The 22,263-nt window shown below is 47.2% G+C and overlaps 3 protein-coding genes across 3 annotated transcripts; all 3 read right to left on the bottom strand.

The window, feature by feature from the left end:
• Nucleotides 1-359: 359 nt before the first annotated feature.
• Nucleotides 360-21,857, bottom strand: LOC137298517 (myeloid differentiation primary response protein MyD88-like). Its single transcript, XM_067830811.1, has 7 exons — nucleotides 21,654-21,857; nucleotides 5,268-5,608; nucleotides 5,065-5,115; nucleotides 4,432-4,683; nucleotides 3,043-3,226; nucleotides 2,097-2,191; nucleotides 360-1,179 (listed from the first exon to the last, which is right to left on the bottom strand). The coding sequence occupies exons 2-7, from the start codon at nucleotides 5,575-5,577 to the stop codon at nucleotides 1,022-1,024; spliced, it is 1,050 nt and encodes a 349-aa protein (XP_067686912.1). The 5' UTR covers nucleotides 5,578-5,608; nucleotides 21,654-21,857; the 3' UTR covers nucleotides 360-1,021.
• Nucleotides 8,528-13,485, bottom strand: LOC137298772 (mucin-2-like). The gene is made up of 5 exons (XM_067831048.1): nucleotides 13,162-13,485; nucleotides 12,150-12,293; nucleotides 10,888-11,031; nucleotides 9,004-9,354; nucleotides 8,528-8,779 (listed from the first exon to the last, which is right to left on the bottom strand). The coding sequence occupies exons 1-5, from the start codon at nucleotides 13,483-13,485 to the stop codon at nucleotides 8,528-8,530; spliced, it is 1,215 nt and encodes a 404-aa protein (XP_067687149.1).
• Nucleotides 13,722-21,637, bottom strand: LOC137298771 (mucin-2-like). The gene is made up of 4 exons (XM_067831047.1): nucleotides 21,572-21,637; nucleotides 17,166-18,170; nucleotides 14,728-15,032; nucleotides 13,722-13,974 (listed from the first exon to the last, which is right to left on the bottom strand). The coding sequence occupies exons 1-4, from the start codon at nucleotides 21,635-21,637 to the stop codon at nucleotides 13,722-13,724; spliced, it is 1,629 nt and encodes a 542-aa protein (XP_067687148.1).
• Nucleotides 21,858-22,263: the final 406 nt, after the last annotated feature.

Genomic DNA, 22,263 nt, shown 5'->3' with positions numbered 1-22,263 from the left:
TTAAGGGTTTGGATTGGTTTTCGTCAACCCACGTTTGTTGTGAGAGGACATTGGCTGGATCGAGTGGTCACACTCGCTGACCTAGTTGATGTATGTCACTGTGTCTCAAATGCGCAGATCGATGCTCATAATCACAATCAGTGGCTCGTCTGGTCATAGTTATCAAGAGGCATCTAGATCTGGAAATACCTCCTCGGTTTCTAAATATCATCTGGTGTTACCCATGGATCTGTAAATAACACCTGTTGTTACCATTTGGTCAGTACAGAACACCCCGTGTTACCTTTGGGCCTGTAAGTAAATGACACCAGATGATATGCCATGGTTGTAAATTATTAAATTACTATACAGTGTCCACAAACCATGTGAACTAGTTTATTTGAAAACAAATAACAAAAAATCATCCGTTTGATCTTCCTACTTGTTGTCCGTGTTTCTTTGAAGGAATCACTTCCGTGATACTAGGAATGTCCGCACTATCTGGAATAGTACGTTCCTTTTTGTATGTGCCACGGAAGTTAAACATGCACAAAGCAGTCAATGCAGCATTGTTTGTGACTGGTTTGAGGTCGTTCCAGTACAAGAGAATGCGATATGTGCTTTAAATGAAGTACAAAACATTGGTTCTTATAAAATATTGATAGCATTTCTAGACACATTACTGGTGTTGCTACTGGTGCTCTCACGTGGCAGACATTCGTCGTTAAATTGTATTTCGAGAGCAAAACATCTCCCTGAACATTGATTACCGATACTGTAGCATTGTAGATATTTCGCCCCCTGGAATAAGGTACCACGTGACTGAACAGCAGTCTGGATCATCACCGTCTCTCCTTCAGGACTATACCACATCCTTAATCTGGATCATCACCACCTCTCCTTCAGGACTATACCACATCCTTAATCTGGATCATCGTCTTCACATGGACAGTACCATCGTGACTGCCAGTACAATCTACCGTTTGATGTCTCAGGGATGTGTGTCACCTAATTGGTTGTCACAAATATGACTGAAGTATCATCATCTCTGGTTATATTTTATGGCATCCCTCAGCTTTGACCAGAACCATCCTCTTTTTTCATCTCTCTGTTTTGAAATAAACTGAAGTCCCGTCAACACACTGGGCGTCTCGCCAATGTCTTCATATAGTACTGGGATTATCTGCTTCTGCTTGGCTCCTGGAAAGATATGGCAGACAAAAACATCACAGTCCTTAAAATCTATACAAATGTTACGTTACGTCTCAGAAGTACTTCACTTATGATAAATTCCCCACTGTATATTACTATATTCTGAAAAGTATCACTGTTCACTGGCCACACTGGGTTTTCTTCGTGTTACGAGGAACATTTGATTCCTCCATTCAGATAGCAATGAAAGGATTTGTATATTATGTGAAAGAGGCATGGAGAATGCAATCCATTTTCTCACTACATGTCCTGCTCTTAATAACCGGAGAATTCTGTATATACCATAAACTATTAAAAAAAAAACACCGGAAATTGCATTCTTTTCTTTTATGACATCTAGACGATGATATTTTACACATGTTTCATTTAATGCATGTAACAAGGTAAATAAATAACGCAATGAAAATATTGCGTATAGATGAGACAGAACCATAACATTCGATGGTGTAAATGGGTAACTATCAATACATTGTAATTGTCTATTGTGTTTGCAATGAAACATTAACAAGGTCAACTGACTAACATAGATTCCGTCTATTCTACCGCGTGTATGCCCAACAAAGTCCCCAATCTGATGAATGATAGCATGGTTGACTTGTTAGTCACGTGAGCATCTATACAATTAAAAAACGTAGGGGATATTCCATTCTGCCAGAATACCACAAGCCAATGCAAATACACATGAGAAAAAGTAATACTTATCCATGCAGATGAATCATTGGCCTATGAATGGAATTAATATTAGCCGTATCACTCAGGTTCACACGGATCATCCTAGGTATCTAAACCCTACTTGGATGTCGTGTTCGCCTCTCTCATTATTTTGGGCGTCAATGTGTATGTTTTGTCTGTAGCTGGAAATACATTGTACACATCACGACATTTAGCTGTCGGAAATACCTCACCTGGATCTAGCGCTCTGGAAAAGTTGGTGACAAAGTGACATGCTTCTGAATCAAGATAGTTTCTCGTCAGGATGATTACGACTTTGCGGTGACACCTAGCAGAAGAAATAAGTCACTATCTTTGGAGTTTGCCAGATTAAATGTTTCACAAATATCGCAGTCATGAATAATAAAGAGAGGGAAAACCTTTACCTGTAAGCAATAACGTCTTTCGAAAATAACGATCAAAATGTGAAAACATACTCTATCAGATCGTTGAAGTACACTGTTTAGTGAGTTGCAAACATTATGAGGCTGGGCATGACGTGGAAACATTCCATATCGAAAATGTAAAACGTTTTCTCACTTGATATGTATTGAATTGTGTATTTGGAAAGTGTGCACACCACTGTAAGACACGTCATGTAAATGATATACAATAACGAAAAAAGACACCAACATCGGTGTTACAGGTGCAGTTGTTGCTACAGCACGGGTGTGTCATCCGAGGTACTGGATCTGTGCTGTCTCCACGTCTTACTAATCAGGACTTGATTCACGATACATCAACCACCGTCCCTCTATCCAGGCAGTGGTCTCGATGATACAGTAGCTACCCAGAGTACAGAACGTTCGTGGCAAAAAGGCGCTGAGAGATGATACCTCTTGTTCCTGCGCCATGCTCTTGGCATTGGGGGATCAACTTATGATTGTCGACACGGAACGTTTGAGTGAGTATCTTCTCATGAAAACAGTACTGACCGGGCTATATATTCAAGTGAAATTGGTGTTTACTATTGTGTTCACGTACACGAGTGGGTTTACAGTAGAACATATTTTGTGGATGTTGGTGCTTTTCGAAAACTTCAATCTCAACCGGGTTCCCGCGCCCATCCTCTCACATCTGCCCCGCCCACATATTAGCCCTGCAATCCATAACACCCACCATACTGGACTATCACCTCACCTATCCTTCAGAACATCTGCGATGTCCTCCAACTGGCAACCACCAGGCATCAGCTGCCGCTGGGGAAGAAAGAGCCGAAGGTTGTACGGAGAGGATTCAAGGACGGACAACATCTTCTTCGCTAAAACAATGTCCTCCTCGGCGCAGTTGATGTAGGCGTCGTACATAGCACGTGTCGTCCCCTCTAAATACACACCACCATGTCTCTATAAGAAGCTCATATCTCGTGAATTAATGACTGTTCAAATAATGTGATGGCCATGTAAATCTTTGAGAGTGGACATGCCTGTCACCATGGATACCTAGTCCACACAGGCAACAAAAGAAAATTTCGTTTTGATGTTTAACGCCACACTCAGCAATATTTCAGCTTTATGACGGCGGTACGTAAATCATAGAGTCAGGACCAGGCATACCAGTGATCAACAGCATGAGCAACGATGACGTGTAAACCAAATCAGCGAGTTTGACTACCCGAGCCCCTTAGTCTTACTACAAGCATGGGTTGCTGAAGAATAATTCTAATCCGAGTGTGTTCGATGATTTGTCCTTTGAGAGTTCACTTCAGCCCTTCAGATTTGTTCACATTAGTTAGTAGGCAATTGTCTTATGTAAGGGAGGTGGGATGTTGTCTGAAAATTTATGTGTGGTCGGCAAATGTTTGGTGCAGACAAAGCAACGATACTAATCATGGCCTAACACTCGAACCAAGACAGTCGGAATTTGGACATCAAAACATTTGGCACCGCCTGTGTAGTTGATGCAGAATCACTACTTGTATTCATCTCGTAATCCAAACATTCCGAAAAAGAAAACCTCTGCATAAACACAATTCACAGCTTCACAATTGTTTACACACGATTTTGATGTACATGTATCATTCTATGTTATTACTAATTGCATCATATTGTAGATGACATACTATTTCACGGGTCTGCAACACTCTTTCGAATACACCTGTAACAAATCACCTTCAGTCCTTAGTAAATGCCGGCATTTCCTCTGGGGACGTTGCATTCCTAGTATCCAGTAGGTGAGTAACTAAAACATTACAGTTCCTACTTGCAGTACATGGACGACAATGCAACTCAAAAACATACTGCCACTCGCAGCACCGACATTTATGGCTTTAGGTATGCAAGGTTCATACCTCGCGACGCTCGAGAGTTCAACCACAGGGCGGGAAACGATGGCTAGTTTGACACTGATTATCAAAGATATTGCTAACGGCAGCCAAAGTCGTTTTTTCGTTTGTTTGGCACTGCCATTGAAGTGGAACCTACCTTCTTATCACTAAAAGGGTTTCCAGCAACAATTCGGTTATATCAAAGGATCACAACACTACATTCATCAGATATGTTAGTTCAAGACTCCAGTGGGATTACTCACCATCGTCAGTGCTGAGGATCTTCTGATTTACTTGTGGATAAACCGATTTCTGGACTGAAGATCTTTCCATCTCGCACCGTGCATACACGATCTCGTTTGACCTTGACACAGGATTTGATCCCGAAGAGCCTGATGCCACCTCTCCTTTGTAAGTTAAGTCTCTTAGCTGCACAGCTTGGGGTTGATCACAGGATGGGTCGTTAAAGAACTTCTGAATCTGACTCCGTTTCTTCTCATTTTTAATTTGCTCCGCTTTAAACCATAAAGGTGCCATACCAATACTATTATAGAACACCAAGATAAGAAATAAATGGTCACAGGATAGAAGTAGAGACCGAATGGAAAACTACAAGTCAGAAATTAACTAGCTTTACACAGCAAGATTGCTTCGATTTTACAGAATAACTGGAATATTGTATTTGTATTTCGTTCCCTCACTGTTGAATGAAGTCGTTTCAAAGTTCGAGGAAGAAAGGAATAAAAGATTCTGATTCTGAGCAAGGAAATAACTAATATGCGTCCAACGTTGTAGATATGAAAGTCGTATGGAAGTGTCTAACCTACAACCGGAAGGCCCTGATATTACTGCTCTCCAGTAGATATTTAATGAAACAAACAAGCACACTCTCCTACCTTCAGCCCTGTTTCTAGGCTTTCGATGCTGCCATGCCACCATGTCCTGACCTGGCAGAAAAAAACGGGGAAAAAATTAACATATGGTGGTCTGTATTGTATATTACACGATCGATTATGCATTAAAGCGACGTAACATATACTATACAGATTTGATATATTGGATGAATTTTAATCATCTGAAACATATAATCTCAACTTACAGAAACGGTCACGGCATCTTCTCTGAACATCAGTCCTTCCAAGCTGTCCTAGCTTCTCCCACAGCATGGACAACAACGCATCCTTCCCCGTCAGCGACGAAAGCAGAGCCGCCATTGGGTCTCTCTTCTCCTCCAGCTCCGAGATGAACTGGAAGCCTTTCCCGTATAACTCAGCTAGACCTCGATAGTCCATCACTCGACCTTGGACAAGCGTCTCTGATGTACCATTTAATAAAAGGGATAGTTCCCGTTTTGTTTCTGGGGACAGCATCCCGATGGACATGTTCTTTATCTCAGGTGGCGCTTCCATAGCTTCATACTAGATGATCACGGTCGTCAACCTGATAAAACATTTATGTTGACCTTATCATTTGAGAATCTGCTCTTGGTGGGTAAATAACATCGATATCTTCTACATAGAACTACATGCCATAATTTTATTATGGATAGAATGAGTGAGGTTAGTTTTAAGCCGCTTTTAGCAATATTCCTGCAGTACCACGGTTGCGGACACCAGAAAAGTACTCATGTGAGAAATCGAACCCGGACCTTCGGCGTGACTATACGTTACCCACTCGGCTACACCACCGCCCCCATATATTATGGAAAGAGGACAAAATTGGCCGGAACACCATCAATCTCAAAAACAAGCAAAATAGTGCTTTCGAGGTTCTGTCGTCAATGGTGTACAGGTACTGCAGAGTAACTCTGGATCAAGTTGTCAGCCCCGTTAATCGCATACCCCGACGACGTGGACTGTTATTCATAATATGAGTCACTAGATCGTCTTGTTCACGATTATTTACAGCTCTCCTTCACGCCTTTATACAGCGGGACTAGTACAGAGACATCAACAAACACAGGTTTAGATATTCGAGTCGTGGAAATGATTCCCAGTTCATATTATAGATGTTATTCGTAGTTGTCGTATCTCTACGTTACAACTTCACTTTAAACAACGAATAAACGATTTTGCCAGTTCATTTGTACCATATGAACAACAACTACAGCTGCAGAGCTCACATTGGTTGTAGATTAGCTCACGGTCCTGCCACAAAATCTGCAACAACCAAATATCCTCCGACTATACAAACTGCTGATCGGGAGTTCAAGGGGTAGCATTTGTAGCCAGATAAGATGAGCATTCGTTGTGATATTCCTAATGTTCATTATCTCGCAGGAAGGTGTTATTGTTCAGAGGCTTCCTCGGTGACACTGGTATTACGGGCACTGTACTGGAGGACACCCAGATGACATGACATAACACTGAGCTAAGCAAGGCGACAAACTTCCCCATCTTCAAGGTGAACAAACCCAGGGATATTTCATCAAACGATTTGGACACAAATATCTGGAACTCGACATTGTGTAACTTTCAATAGCTCGTCACCACTAAATACATACAGTCTATGAGTCTAACTTCGATGGACTGGTCTAATGAACAGTAAACTATGAGCTCGCTGATAATGGACTGACTGTTTTGTCCCCGGCACTTTCAGTCGACCTACGGGTCAAACAAACTGAAATATTTGTCCCTTTACTTCGTTACAATAGTAGTTCAACGTTGGTGATGGTTGTACTTTTAAACGTAATTTATTCCAGGTCCTCACACTTCTGCCAAGATGTTGAGTTCAAGCTTCCTTTTAGAGACTTGATTCTGGCGGTGTGAGAATTGATCCTGGTGGTGTGGAAGACTTGATCCTGGTGGTGTGCGAGGCTTGATCCTGGTGGTGTGGAAGACATGATCCTGGTGGTGTTGGAGACATGATTCTGGTGGTGTTGGAGACTTGATCCTGGTGGTGTGCGAGGCTTGATCCTGGTGGTGTGGGAGACTTGATCCTGGTGGTGTGCGAGGCTTGATCCTGGTGGTGTGGAAGACATGATCCTGGTGGTGTTGGAGACATGATTCTGGTGGTGTTGGAGACTTGATCCTGGTGGTGTGCGAGGCTTGATCCTGGTGGTGTTGGAGACATGATCCTGGTGGTGTGGGAGACTTGATCCTGGTGGTGTGGAAGACTTGATCCTGGTGGTGTGGGAGACATGATCCTGGTGGTGTGGAAGACATGATCCTGGTGGTGTGCGAGGCTTGATCCTGGTGGTGTGGAAGACATGATCCTGGTGGTGTGGGAGACATTATCCTGGTGGTGTTGGAGACATCCTGGTGATGTGGGAGACATTATCCTGGTGGTGTTGGAGACATGATCCTGGTGGTGTGGGAGACTTGATCCTGGTGGTGTGCGAGGCTTGATCCTGGTGGTGTGGAAGACATGATCCTGGTGGTGTGGGAGACATTATCCTGGTGGTGTTGGAGACTTGATCCTGGTGGTGTGGGAGACATGATCCTGGTGGTGTGGGAGACTTGATCCTGGTGGTGTGCGAGGCTTGATCCTGGTGGTGTGGAAGACATGATCCTGGTGGTGTTGGAGACATTATCCTGGTGGTGTTGGAGACATGATCCTGGTGGTGTGCGAGGCTTGATCCTGGTGGTGTTGGAGACTTGATCCTGGTGGTGTGGAAGACTTGATCCTGGTGGTGTGGGAGACTTGATCCTGGTGGTGTGGAAGACTTGATCCTGGTGGTGTTGGAGACATGATCCTGGTGGTGTTGGAGACATCCTGGTGGTGTTGGAGACTTGATCCTGGTGGTGTGGGAGACATGATCCTGGTGGTGTGGGAGACTTGATCCTGGTGGTGTGGGAGACTTCATTCTGGTGGTGTGGGAGACTTGATCCTGGTGGTGTTGGAGACTTGATCCTGGTGGTGTGGAAGACATGATCCTGGTGGTGTTGGAGACATTATCCTGGTGGTGTTGGAGACTTGATCCTGGTGGTGTTGGAGACATGATCCTGGTGGTGTTGGAGACTTGATCCTGGTGGTGTGGAAGACATGATCCTGGTGGTGTTGGAGACATTATCCTGGTGGTGTTGGAGACTTGATCCTAGTGGTGTGCGAGGCTTGATCCTGGTGGTGTGGGAGACTTGATCCTGGTGGTGTGGAAGACTTGATCCTGGTGGTGTTGGAGACTTGATCCTGGTGGTGTTGGAGACATGATCCTGGTGGTGTTCGAGACATGATCCTGGTGGTGTTGGAGACATGATCCTGGTGGTGTTGGAGACTTGATCCTGGTGGTGTGGAAGACATGATCCTGGTGGTGTTGGAGACATTATCCTGGTGGTGTTGGAGACTTGATCCTGGTGGTGTGCGAGGCTTGATCCTGGTGGTGTTGGAGACATGATCCTGGTGGTGTGGAAGACTTGATCCTTATGGTGTGGAAGACTTGATCCTGGTGGTGTGGGAGACATGATCCTGGTGGTGTGCGAGGCTTGATTCTGGTGGTGTGGAAGACATGATCCTGGTGGTCTTGAAGACATAATCCTGGTGGTGTTGGAGACTTGATCCTGGTGGTGTGGGAGACTTGATTCTGGTAGTGTGGAAGACGTGATCCTGGTGATGTGGGAGACATGATCCTGGTGGTGTTGGAGACTTGATCCTGGTGGTGTGCGAGGCTTGGTCCTGGTGGTGTGGGAGACATGATCCTGGTGGTGTGGAAGACTTGATCCTTATGGTGTGGGAGACTTGATCCTTATGGTGTGGGAGACATGATCCTGGTGGTGTGGGAGACTTGATCCTGGTGGTGTGGAAGACTTGATCCTGGTGGTGTGCGAGGCTTGATCCTGGTGGTGTTGGAGACATGATCCTGGTGGTGTGGGAGACATGATCCTGGTGGTGTTGGAGACATGATCCTGGTGGTGTGGGAGACATGATCCTGGTGGTGTTGGAGACTTGATCCTGGTGGTGTGGGAGACTTGATCCTTATGGTGTGGAAGACTTGATCCTGGTGGTGTGGGAGACTTGATCCTGGTGGTGTTGGAGACATGATCCTGGTGGTGTTGGAGACATGATCCTGGTGGTGTGCGAGGCTTGATCCTTATGGTGTGGAAGACTTGATCCTTATGGTGTGGAAGACTTGATCCTGGTGGTGTGGGAGACTTGATCCTTATGGTGTGGGAGACTTGATCCTTATGGTGTGGGAGACATGATCCTGGTGGTGTTGGAGACATGATCCTGGTGGTGTGGAAGACTTGATCCTGGTGGTGTGGAAGACTTGATCCTTATGGTGTGGGAGACATGATCCTTATGGTGTGGGAGACATGATCCTGGTGGTGTTGGAGACATGATCCTGGTGGTGTGCGAGGCTTGATCCTTATGGTGTGGAAGACTTGATCCTTATGGTGTGGAAGACTTGATCCTGGTGGTGTGGGAGACTTGATCCTTATGGTGTGGAAGACTTGATCCTTATGGTGTGGGAGACATGATCCTGGTGGTGTTGGAGACATGATCCTGGTGGTGTGGAAGACTTGATCCTGGTGGTGTGCGAGGCTTGATCCTGGTGGTGTTGGAGACATGATCCTGGTGGTGTGGGAGACATGATCCTGGTGGTGTTGGAGACATTATCCTGGTGGTGTGGGAGACTTGATCCTTATGGTGTGGAAGACTTGATCCTGGTGGTGTTGGAAGACTTGATCCTGGTGGTGTTGGAGACATGATCCTGGTGGTGTTGGAGACATGATCCTGGTGGAGTGGGAGACATGATCCTGGTGGTGTGGAAGACTTGATCCTTATGGTGTGGAAGACTTGATCCTGGTGGTGTGGGAGACTTGATCCTGGTGGTGTGGAAGACTTGATCCTGGTGGTGTGGGAGACTTGATCCTGGTGGTGTTGGAGATTTGATCCTGGTGGTGTGGGAGACTTGATCCTTATGGTGTGGAAGACTTGATCCTGGTGGTGTTGGAGACTTGATCCTGGTGGTGTTGGAGACATGATCCTGGTGGTGTTGGAGACATGATCCTGGTGGTGTGGGAGACATGATCCTGGTGGTGTGGAAGACTTGATCCTTATGGTGTGGAAGACTTGATCCTGGTGGTGTGGGAGACTTGATCCTGGTGGTGTTGGAGACATGATCCTGGTGGTGTGCGAGGCTTGATCCTGGTGGTGTGCGAGGCTTGATCCTGGTGGTGTGGGAGACATGATCCTGGTGGTGTGGGAGACATGATCCTGGTGGTGTGGAAGACTTGATCCTGGTGGTGTGGGAGACTTGATCCTGGTGGTGTTGGAGACATGATCCTGGTGGTGTGGGAGACATGATCCTGGTGGTGTGGAAGACTTGATCCTTATGGTGTGGAAGACTTGATCCTGGTGGTGTGGGAGACTTGATCCTGGTGGTGTTGGAGACATGATCCTGGTGGTGTTGGAGACATGATCCTGGTGGTGTGGGAGACATTATCCTGGTGGTGTTGGAGACATGATCCTGGTGGTGTGGGAGACATGATCCTGGTGGTGTGGGAGACTTGATCCTGGTGGTGTGCGAGGCTTGATCCTGGTGGTGTGGAAGACATGATCCTGGTGGTGTTGGAGACATGATCCTGGTGGTGTTGGAGACATGATCCTGGTGGTGTGCGAGGCTTGATCCTGGTGGTGTTGGAGACTTGATCCTGGTGGTGTGGAAGACTTGATCCTGGTGGTGTGGGAGACTTGATCCTGGTGGTGTGGAAGACTTCATCCTGGTGGTGTTGGAGACATGATCCTGGTGGTGTTGGAGACATCCTGGTGGTGTTGGAGACTTGATCCTGGTGGTGTGGGAGACATGATCCTGGTGGTGTGGGAGACTTGATCCTGGTGGTGTGGGAGACTTCATTCTGGTGGTGTGGGAGACTTGATCCTGGTGGTGTTGGAGACTTGATCCTGGTGGTGTGGAAGACATGATCCTGGTGGTGTTGGAGACATTATCCTGGTGGTGTTGGAGACTTGATCCTGGTGGTGTTGGAGACATGATCCTGGTGGTGTTGGAGACTTGATCCTGGTGGTGTGGAAGACATGATCCTGGTGGTGTTGGAGACATTATCCTGGTGGTGTTGGAGACTTGATCCTGGTGGTGTGCGAGGCTTGATCCTGGTGGTGTGGGAGACTTGATCCTGGTGGTGTGGAAGACTTGATCCTGGTGGTGTTGGAGACTTGATCCTGGTGGTGTTGGAGACATGATCCTGGTGGTGTTGGAGACATGATCCTGGTGGTGTGGAAGACATGATCCTGGTGGTGTTGGAGACTTGATCCTGGTGGTGCGGAAGACATGATCCTGGTGGTGTTGGAGACATTATCCTGGTGGTGTTGGAGACTTGATCCTGGTGGTGTGCGAGGCTTGATCCTGGTGGTGTTGGAGACATGATCCTGGTGGTGTTGGAGACATGATCCTGGTGGTGTGCGAGGCTTGATCCTGGTGGTGTGGGAGACATGATCCTGGTGGTGTGGGAGACATGATCCTGGTGGTGTGGAAGACTTGATCCTGGTGGTGTGGGAGACTTGATCCTGGTGGTGTTGGAGACATGATCCTGGTGGTGTGGGAGACATGATCCTGGTGGTGTGGAAGACTTGATCCTTATGGTGTGGAAGACTTGATCCTGGTGGTGTGGGAGACTTGATCCTGGTGGTGTTGGAGACATGATCCTGGTGGTGTTGGAGACATGATCCTGGTGGTGTGGGAGACATTATCCTGGTGGTGTTGGAGACATGATCCTGGTGGTGTGGGAGACATGATCCTGGTGGTGTGGGAGACTTGATCCTGGTGGTGTGCGAGGCTTGATCCTGGTGGTGTGGAAGACATGATCCTGGTGGTGTTGGAGACATTATCCTGGTGGTGTTGGAGACATGATCCTGGTGGTGTGCGAGGCTTGATCCTGGTGGTGTTGGAGACTTGATCCTGGTGGTGTGGAAGACTTGATCCTGGTGGTGTGGGAGACTTGATCCTGGTGGTGTGGAAGACTTGATCCTGGTGGTGTTGGAGACATGATCCTGGTGGTGTTGGAGACATCCTGGTGGTGTTGGAGACTTGATCCTGGTGGTGTGGGAGACATGATCCTGGTGGTGTGGGAGACTTGATCCTGGTGGTGTGGGAGACTTCATTCTGGTGGTGTGGGAGACTTGATCCTGGTGGTGTTGGAGACTTGATCCTGGTGGTGTGGAAGACATGATCCTGGTGGTGTTGGAGACATTATCCTGGTGGTGTTGGAGACTTGATCCTGGTGGTGTTGGAGACATGATCCTGGTGGTGTTGGAGACTTGATCCTGGTGGTGTGGAAGACATGATCCTGGTGGTGTTGGAGACATTATCCTGGTGGTGTTGGAGACTTGATCCTGGTGGTGTGCGAGGCTTGATCCTGGTGGTGTGGGAGACTTGATCCTGGTGGTGTGGAAGACTTGATCCTGGTGGTGTTGGAGACTTGATCCTGGTGGTGTTGGAGACATGATCCTGGTGGTGTTGGAGACATGATCCTGGTGGTGTTGGAGACATGATCCTGGTGGTGTTGGAGACTTGATCCTGGTGGTGTGGAAGACATGATCCTGGTGGTGTTGGAGACATTATCCTGGTGGTGTTGGAGACTTGATCCTGGTGGTGTGGGAGACATGATCCTGGTGGTGTGCGAGGCTTGATCCTGGTGGTGTGGAAGACATGATCCTGGTGGTCTTGAAGACATAATCCTGGTGGTGTTGGAGACTTGATCCTGGTGGTGTGGGAGACTTGATTCTGGTAGTGTGGAAGACGTGATCCTGGTGATGTGGGAGACATGATCCTGGTGGTGTGCGAGGCTTGATCCTGGTGGTGTGCGAGGCTTGGTCCTGGTGGTGTGGGAGACATGATCCTGGTGGTGTGGAAGACTTGATCCTTATGGTGTGGGAGACTTGATCCTGGTGGTGTGGGAGACATGATCCTGGTGGTGTGGGAGACATGATCCTGGTGGTGTGGAAGACTTGATCCTGGTGGTGTGCGAGGCTTGATCCTGGTGGTGTTGGAGACATGATCCTGGTGGTGTGGGAGACATGATCCTGGTGGTGTTGGAGACATGATCCAGGTGGTGTGGGAGACATGATCCTGGTGGTGTTGGAGACTTGATCCTGGTGGTGTGGGAGACTTGATCCTTATGGTGTGGAAGACTTGATCCTGGTGGTGTGGGAGACTTGATCCTGGTGGTGTTGGAGACATGATCCTGGTGGTGTTGGAGACATGATCCTGGTGGTGTGCGAGGCTTGATCCTTATGGTGTGGAAGACTTGATCCTTATGGTGTGGAAGACTTGATCCTGGTGGTGTGGGAGACTTGATCCTTATGGTGTGGGAGACTTGATCCTTATGGTGTGGGAGACATGATCCTGGTGGTGTTGTAGACATGATCCTGGTGGTGTGGAAGACTTGATCCTGGTGGTGTGGAAGACTTGATCCTTATGGTGTGGGAGACATGATCCTTATGGTGTGGGAGACATGATCCTGGTGGTGTTGGAGACATGATCCTGGTGGTGTGCGAGGCTTGATCCTTGTGGTGTGGAAGACTTGATCCTTATGGTGTGGGAGACTTGATCCTGGTGGTGTGGGAGACATTGATCCTTATGGTGTGGAAGACTTGATCCTTATGGTGTGGGAGACATGATCCTGGTGGTGTTGGAGACATGATCCTGGTGGTGTGGAAGACTTGATCCTGGTGGTGTGCGAGGCTTGATCCTGGTGGTGTTGGAGACATGATCCTGGTGGTGTGGGAGACATGATCCTGGTGGTGTTGGAGACATTATCCTGGTAGTGTGGGAGACTTGATCCTTATGGTGTGGAAGACTTGATCCTGGTGGTGTTGGAAGACTTGATCCTGGTGGTGTTGGAGACATGATCCTGGTGGTGTTGGAGACATGATCCTGGTGGTGTGGGAGACATGATCCTGGTGGTGTGGAAGACTTGATCCTTATGGTGTGGAAGACTTGATCCTGGTGGTGTGGGAGACTTGATCCTGGTGGTGTGGAAGACTTGATCCTGGTGGTGTGGGAGACTTGATCCTGGTGGTGTTGGAGACTTGATCCTGGTGGTGTGGGAGACTTGATCCTTATGGTGTGGAAGACTTGATCCTGGTGGTGTTGGAGACTTGATCCTGGTGGTGTTGGAGACATGATCCTGGTGGTGTTGGAGACATGATCCTGGTGGTGTGGGAGACATGATCCTGGTGGTGTGGAAGACTTGATCCTTATGGTGTGGAAGACTTGATCCTGGTGGTGTGGGAGACTTGATCCTGGTGGTGTTGGAGACATGATCCTGGTGGTGTTGGAGACATGATCCTGGTGGTGTGCGAGGCTTGATCCTGGTGGTGTGGGAGACATGATCCTGGTGGTGTGGGAGACATGATCCTGGTGGTGTGGAAGACTTGATCCTGGTGGTGTGGGAGACTTGATCCTGGTGGTGTTGGAGACATGATCCTGGTGGTGTGGGAGACATGATCCTGGTGGTGTGGAAGACTTGATCCTTATGGTGTGGAAGACTTGATCCTGGTGGTGTGGGAGACTTGATCCTGGTGGTGTTGGAGACATGATCCTGGTGGTGTTGGAGACATGATCCTGGTGGTGTGGGAGACATTATCCTGGTGGTGTTGGAGACATGATCCTGGTGGTGTGGGAGACATGATCCTGGTGGTGTTGGAGACTTGATCCTGGTGGTGTGGGAGACTTGATCCTTATGGTGTGGAAGACTTGATCCTGGTGGTGTTGGAGACTTGATCCTGGTGGTGTTGGAGACATGATCCTGGTGGTGTTGGAGACATGATCCTGGTGGTGTGGGAGACATGATCCTGGTGGTGTGGAAGACTTGATCCTTATGGTGTGGAAGACTTGATCCTGGCGGTGTGGGAGACTTGATCCTGGTGGTGTGGGAGACTTGATCCTGGTGGTGTTGGAGACATGATCCTGGTGGTGTGGGAGACATTATCCTGGTGGTGTTGGAGACATGATCCTGGTGGTGTGGGAGACATGATCCTGGTGGTGTTGGAGACTTGATCCTGGTGGTGTGGGAGACTTGATCCTTATGGTGTGGAAGACTTGATCCTGGTGGTGTTGGAGACTTGATCCTGGTGGTGTTGGAGACATGATCCTGGTGGTGTTGGAGACATGATCCTGGTGGTGTGGGAGACATGATCCTGGTGGTGTGGAAGACTTGATCCTTATGGTGTGGAAGACTTGATCCTGGTGGTGTGGGAGACTTGATCCTGGTGGTGTTGGAGACATGATCCTGGTGGTGTTGGAGACATGATCCTGGTGGTGTGCGAGGCTTGATCCTGGTGGTGTGGGAGACATGATCCTGGTGGTGTGGGAGACATGATCCTGGTGGTGTGGAAGACTTGATCCTGGTGGTGTGGGAGACTTGATCCTGGTGGTGTTGGAGACATGATCCTGGTGGTGTGGGAGACATGATCCTGGTGGTGTGGAAGACTTGATCCTTATGGTGTGGAAGACTTGATCCTGGTGGTGTGGGAGACTTGATCCTGGTGGTGTTGGAGACATGATCCTGGTGGTGTGGGAGACATGATCCTGGTGGTGTGGAAGACTTGATCCTTATGGTGTGGAAGACTTGATCCTGGTGGTGTGGGAGACATGATCCTGGTGGTGTTGGAGACATTATCCTGGTGGTGTTGGAGACTTGATCCTGGTGGTGTGGGAGACATGATCCTGGTGGTGTTGGAGACATGATCCTGGTGGTGTGGGAGACATGATCCTGGTGGTGTTGGAGACTTGATCCTGGTGGTGTGCGAGGCTTGATCCTTATGGTGTGGGAGACTTGATCCTTATGGTGTGGGAGACATGATCCTGGTGGTGTGGGAGACATGATCCTGGTGGTGTTGGAGACATGATCCTGGTGGTGTTGGAGACTTGATCCTGGTGGTGTGGGAGACTTGATCCTGGTGGTGTGGAAGACTTGATCCTGGTGGTGTGGGAGACATGATCCTGGTGGTGTTGGAGACATGATCCTGGTGGTGTGCGAGGCTTGATCCTGGTGGTGTGGGAGACTTGATCCTGGTGGTGTGGGAGACTTGCTCCTGGTGGTGTGGGAGACTTGATCCTTATGGTGTGGGAGACATGGTCCTGGTGGTGTTGGAGACATGATCCTGGTGGTGTTGGAGACTTGATTCTGGTAGTGTGGAAGACGTGATCCTGGTGATGTGGGAGACATGATCCTGGTGGTGTTGGAGACTTGATCCTGGTGGTGTGCGAGGCTTGATCCTGGTGGTGTGGGAGACATGATCCTGGTGGTGTGGAAGACTTGCTCCTGGTGGTGTGGGAGACTTGATCCTTATGGTGTGGGAGACATGGTCCTGGTGGTGTTGGAGACATGATCCTGGTGGTGTTGGAGACTTGATCCTGGTGGTGTGGGAGACATGATCCTGGTGGTGTAAGAGACTTGATCCTTATGGTGTGGAAGACTTGATCCTGGTGGTGTGGGAGACATGATCCTGGTGGTGTGGGAGACATTATCCTGGTGGTGTTGGAGACTTGATCCTGGTGGTGTGCGAGGCTTGATCCTGGTGGTGTGGAAGACGTGATCCTGGTGGTGTGGAAGACTTGATCCTGGTGGTGTGGGAGACATGATCCTGGTGGTGTGGGAGACTTGATCCTTATAGTGTGGAAGACTTGATCCTGGTGGTGTGGGAGACATGATCCTGGTGGTGTGGGAGACATTATCCTGGTGGTGTTGGAGAGTTGATCCTGGTGGTGTGCGAGGCTTGATCCTGGTGGTGTGGAAGACGTGATCCTTATGGTGTGGAAGACTTGATCCTGGTGGTGTGTGAAACTTGATCCTGGTGGTGTGGGAGACATTATCCTGGTGGTGTGGAAGACTTGATCCTGGTGGTGTGCGAGACTTGATCCTGGTGGTGTGGGAGACATGATCCTGGTGGTGTGGAAGACATAATCCTGGTGGTGTGGAAGACATAATCCTGGTGGTGTGGGAGACATGATCCTGGTGGTGTGGAAGACATAATCCTGGTGGTGTGGGAGACATGATCCTGGTGGTGTGGAAGACATAATCCTGGTGGTGTGGGAGACATGATCCTGGTGGTGTGGAAGACTTGATCCAGGTGGTGTGGGAGACTTCATTGTGGTAGTGTTGGAGACTTGATCCTGGTGGTGTTGGAGACTTGATCCTGGTGGTGTTGGAGACTTGATCCTGGTGGTGTGGGAGACTTGATTCTGGTAGTGTGGAAGACGTGATCCTGGTGATGTGGAAGACATGATCCTGGTGGTGTGGAAGACTTGATCCTGGTGGTGTGGAAGACTTGATCCTGGTGGTGTGGAAGACTTGATCCTGGTGGTGTGGGAGAGTTGATCCTGGTGGTGTGGAAGACATGATCCTGGTGGTGTGGAAGACTTGATCCAGGTGGTGTGGGAGACTTCATTCTGGTGGTGTGGGAGACTTGATCCTGGTGGTGTTGGAGACTTGATCCTGGTGGTGTTGGAGACTTGATCCTGGTGGTGTTGGAGACTTGATCCTAGTGGTGTGGGAGACTTGATTCTGGTAGTGTGGAAGACGTGATCCTGGTGATGTGGAAGACATGATCCTGGTGGTGTGGAAGACTTGATCCTGGTGGTGTGGAAGACGTGATCCTGGTGGTGTGGAAGACTTGATCCTGGTGGTGTGGAAGACGTGATCCTGGTGATGTGGAAGACATGATCCTGGTGGTGTGGAAGACTTGATCCAGGTGGTGTGGGAGACTTCATTCTGGTGGTGTGGGAGACTTGATCCTGGTGGTGTTGGAGACTTGATCGTGGTGGTGTTGGAGACTTGATCCTGGTGGTGTTGGAGACTTGATCCTGGTGGTGTTGGAGACTTGATCCTGGTGGTGTGGGAGACTTGATTCTGGTAGTGTGGAAGACGTGATCCTGGTGATGTGGAAGACATGATCCTGGTGGTGTGGAAGACTTGATCCTGGTGGTGTGGAAGACTTGATCCTGGTGGTGTGGAAGACTTGATCCTGGTGGTGTGGGAGAGTTGAGTTTGGTGACCTTAAACTTCCTCCTTTCTACTGTGCCAATTGTTATGACTGACTGGGTCTGGTTTTACACCGCTTTTTGCAATATTTCAGCAATATCACGACGCAGAACACCAGAAATGGGCTTCACACATTGTACTCATGTGGGAAATCGAACCCGGATCTTAAGCGTGACGAGACAACACTTTAACCACTAGACTTCCCCACTGACCCCCTAAGTTGTTATTATAAGAAATGCAAACCAATGAACAAATTTGTATTTTTGTTTCATTGCTACACTGCATATAAGTCTCCCCCGAGCCATATATTCTCCACTCTTTGGGCTTGTGCAATGCGTTCCAGGAAGTGATCGTATCCTGTAAACTTCCAACAATGGTTACCATATTGGGTAATACAGCTGTAACCGTACTTGCATGGACGGTGTGGATTCATGAACGAGAACAACGCCATGTTTCGTAGGTTAACCGTTCTGCCACAAGCCAACATGATGTTCTTTTCCACGTATTAATTAAAATTAAAAATACCCCAGTAGTTCTACAGACATGACAGAGCAGGGCTGGGGGTAAACGTGGAGAGTTTTGAGTAAACACAGTCAGCAGTGTTGTCGGTAAACACGGAGAAACAAGTATTGGTAAAATGGGAGAAGCCATTTCCTTATAAGGGATTATCAAGAACAAAAATGTCCGGAAATGACGTCGAGCTCAGTTATTGAGAAAGTAGATTAATCACTTTCCCGGACCTCGGTAACGTCAGCGGCCAAAGGCACACATGTCGAAGAACCTGACATACATCCGGACATACACAATGACCGTATCCCGCGAGATGACAGTAGTCAGTCCTTTGTCACAGTGGCTGTATACCGTGATGTGACAGGAGTCAGCCATCTGCTCTTTAAAAATCACAACGGCCGTACCCCGTGAGATGGTAATAGTCAGCCCTAAAGATCACAATGACCGTGTCTCATGATATGAAAGTGGTCAGTCGAATGTTGTCTGAAGATAACAACGAATAAACGATTATGCCAGTTCATTTGTACCCTATGAATAATAAAACAATTCTAAGATATGACGGTAGTGAGTCCTGTGTTGCCTGAAGATCACACTGACCGTATCCCGGGTTGACACAGATATATATCATAATGCAATGTAGTATTGACTATCCTGTATACGCCGATGTAATGTAGGATTGACTGCACGTAAATACCAATGTAATGTAGGACTGACTGCACGCAAATACCAATGTAATGTGGGACTAACTGCACGTAAATACCAATGTAATGTAGGACTGACTGCACGTAAATACCAATGGAATGTAGGACTGACTGCACGTAAATACCAATGGAATGTAGGATTGACTGCACGTAAATACCAATGTAATGTAGGACTGACTGCACGTAAATACCAATGTAATGTAGGACTGACTGCACGTAAATACCAATGTAATGTAGGACTGACTGCACGTAAATACCAATGGAATGTAGGACTGACTGCACGTAAATACCAATGTAATGTAGGACTGACTGCACGTAAATACCAATGGAATGTAGGACTGAATGCACGTAAATACCAATGGAATGTAGGACTGACTGCACGTAAATACCAATGGAATGTAGGATTGACTGCACGTAAATACCAATGGAATGTAGGACTGACTGCACGTAAATACCAATGGAATGTAGGATTGACTGCACGCAAATACCAATGGAATGTAGGACTGACTGCACGTAAATACCAATGGAATGTAGGACTGACTGCACGTAAATACCAATGTAATGTAGGACTGACTGCACGTAAATACCAATGTAATGTAGGACTGACTGCACGTAAATACCAATGTAATGTAGGACTGACTGCACGTAAATACCAATGTAATGTAGGACTGACTGCACGTAAATACCAATGGAATGTAGGACTGACTGCACGTAAATACCAATGGAATGTAGGACTGACTGCACGTAAATACCAATGGAATGTAGGATTGACTGCACGCAAATACCAATGGAATGTAGGACTGACTGCACGTAAATACCAATGGAATGTAGGACTGACTGCACGTAAATACCAATGTAATGTAGGACTGACTGCACGTAAATACCAATGTAATGTAGGACTGACTGCACGTAAATACCAATGTAATGTAGGACTGACTGCACGTAAATACCAATGGAATGTAGGATTGACTGCACGTAAATACCAATGGAATGTAGGACTGACTGCACGTAAATACCAATGTAATGTAGGACTGACTGCACGCAAATACCAATGCAATGTAGGACTGACTGCACGTAAATACCAATGTAATGTAGGACTGACTGCACGTAAATACCAATGCAGTGTAGGCTTGAATATTTGTACACACCGATATATAATGCATGATTGACTACCTGTAAACGTCGATGTTATGTATGATTGAACACCCGTATATACCGATGTAATGCATGACTGACTACTCGTAAATACAGATGTAAATATATGATTGACTACTCGCAAATACCGATGTAATGTATGATTGACTACCCGTAAATACAGATGTAACTTATGATTGAATACTCGCAAATACCCATGTAATGTATGACTGACTGCTCGTAACTAACGATGTTATGTATGATTGACTACCCGTAATGTAATGTATGACTGATTACTCGTAAATACCGATGTAATGTATGATTGAATACCCGCAAATACCCATGTAATGTATGACTGACTACCCGTAACCACAAATGTAATATGTGATGTAATACTCGCAAATACAGATGTAATGTATGATTGACTACACGTAACTACAATGTTAAGCATGGCCGATTACCTGTAAATACCGATGTAATATGTGATTGACTATCCATAAATACCAATGTAATGTAGGACTGACTACTCGTATATACCGATTTAATGTAGAATTGACTACCCGGAAATACCACTGCAAGGTAATATTGACAAACCATAGATATGTACATATCGACGCAATGTAGCAGTGAACACCTACAAAACATGAAATTGGTAATGTGTAGACACCCGTGGAGTGTGGGATTGACTTCCCGTAAACACCTGTGCATTATATCACTGAATGAAATGATAGTAAGTTAAGAAAACTGTAAGATGTGTCAGCGAACAATGTGTAACAACTTGTCACGTTCGTGGCAATATCTTGCCCACCAAGCTGTCACTATGGACACGGGTCCGGATAGGGGCTGGCGCTGAAACTGTAATGAATCCCCCAGCCCACAAATACGTGTCACGTTTGTCCCGTTCTCACCTCACCCATATTTCCTGGTCTCTTTCACACACCACACTCAACATAAGATAAAACTAAGAATATAAATACAACTTTCAAACATTGCCCTGTGGATCAGTCAGCGCATGGCGTTGAGTCTGCTGTCGTCCCTGATCACACTGACTTGTACACACCGTGCGTCCTGTCACTAAACGGTTGTCAACACGTGCCCATACTGACTATACAATGTACCGTGAGATCCGTAAAGTAGGACCCTTTTGAAACAGTTCTTTCAAACAGCGGAGAAATGTCCGACATCTTGCAACAAGCTTACCTCGACATTCACTTTCTTCACAGGGTGAGCTCAGTGTAGCTACAGTCTACAGATGTAGTACACGGTGACCACAGATTGAAAGAAACACGGAGACGTATTGACAGGCACAGAGAAGTCAGGACTCTCCTACATGCTCAAGCCACCATGACAGAACGACACGTTTATTGCAGACGCACGCCAAGTTGTTTCAACCAATCACATTGTCAATAACACTTCCGGGTGTACTCGTTGAAATTCGTCATCTATGACAGCTGTTGATAAGGTTTCACGAGTTACTCCCCTTTATGTTAGCCTCTCTATTTATAACACCCTTCCGTCGTCTTCCCCTACTGCCAAGCTAATCCATTCCCGGATATTCACAAGATGTACAGATATATGTCACTTGATATTTGGTACAACTTTGCGCTGTGCGTGATGGCCACATCAGTTCAGTTCAGTGTATTTCCGTATTTAGACAACGGTACTTAGACAACCGTCCCATAATACAGATACATCATGAAACATGTTTAAAGGGTTTCGATACAGTAGTTTGTGTGCATATATACCGTATGCGACGGGATGTGACATTAGGAGAGTGTATTAATGTTAAGCAGGTATTTCTCTTTATCTT

Source organism: Haliotis asinina, chromosome 10 (genome assembly GCF_037392515.1).
Source record: "Haliotis asinina isolate JCU_RB_2024 chromosome 10, JCU_Hal_asi_v2, whole genome shotgun sequence".
NCBI lineage: Eukaryota > Metazoa > Mollusca > Gastropoda > Lepetellida > Haliotidae > Haliotis > Haliotis asinina.
The sequence above is the reverse complement of the archived record's forward strand: the minus strand, read 5'-3'. Positions and strand labels throughout refer to the sequence as shown.

Excerpts from the sequence above, each read along its gene's own strand:
- LOC137298517 (XM_067830811.1), bottom strand. The coding sequence starts at position 5,577 with ATGGAAGCGCCACCTGAGATAAAGAACATGTCCATCGGGATGCTGTCC. Across the intron at positions 5,116-5,267 it reads AAGATGCCGTGACCGTTTCT|GTCAGGACATGGTGGCATGG; the intron begins GTAAGTTGAGAT and ends TTTTTCTGCCAG. Across the intron at positions 4,684-5,064 it reads GCCTAGAAACAGGGCTGAAG|CGGAGCAAATTAAAAATGAG; the intron begins GTAGGAGAGTGT and ends TATGGTTTAAAG.
- LOC137298772 (XM_067831048.1), bottom strand. The coding sequence starts at position 13,485 with ATGTCTACAACACCACCAGGATCATGTCTCCCACACCATAAGGATCAA. Across the intron at positions 11,032-12,149 it reads TCCCACACCACCAGGATCAA|GATCATGTCTTCCACACCAC; the intron begins GTCTCCAACACC and ends CAACACCACCAG. Across the intron at positions 8,780-9,003 it reads TCCCACACCACCAGGATCAT|GACCAAGCCTCGCACACCAC; the intron begins GTCTCCAACACC and ends CCACACCACCAG.
- LOC137298771 (XM_067831047.1), bottom strand. The coding sequence starts at position 21,637 with ATGTCGGACATTTCTCCGCTGTTTGAAAGAACTGTTTCAAAAGGGTCC. Across the intron at positions 18,171-21,571 it reads CCTACTTTACGGATCTCACG|ACCCAGTCAGTCATAACAAT; the intron begins GTACATTGTATA and ends GTGTAAAACCAG. Across the intron at positions 15,033-17,165 it reads TTCCACACCACCAGGATCAT|GATCATGTCTCCAACACCAC; the intron begins GTCTCCCACACC and ends CCACACCACCAG.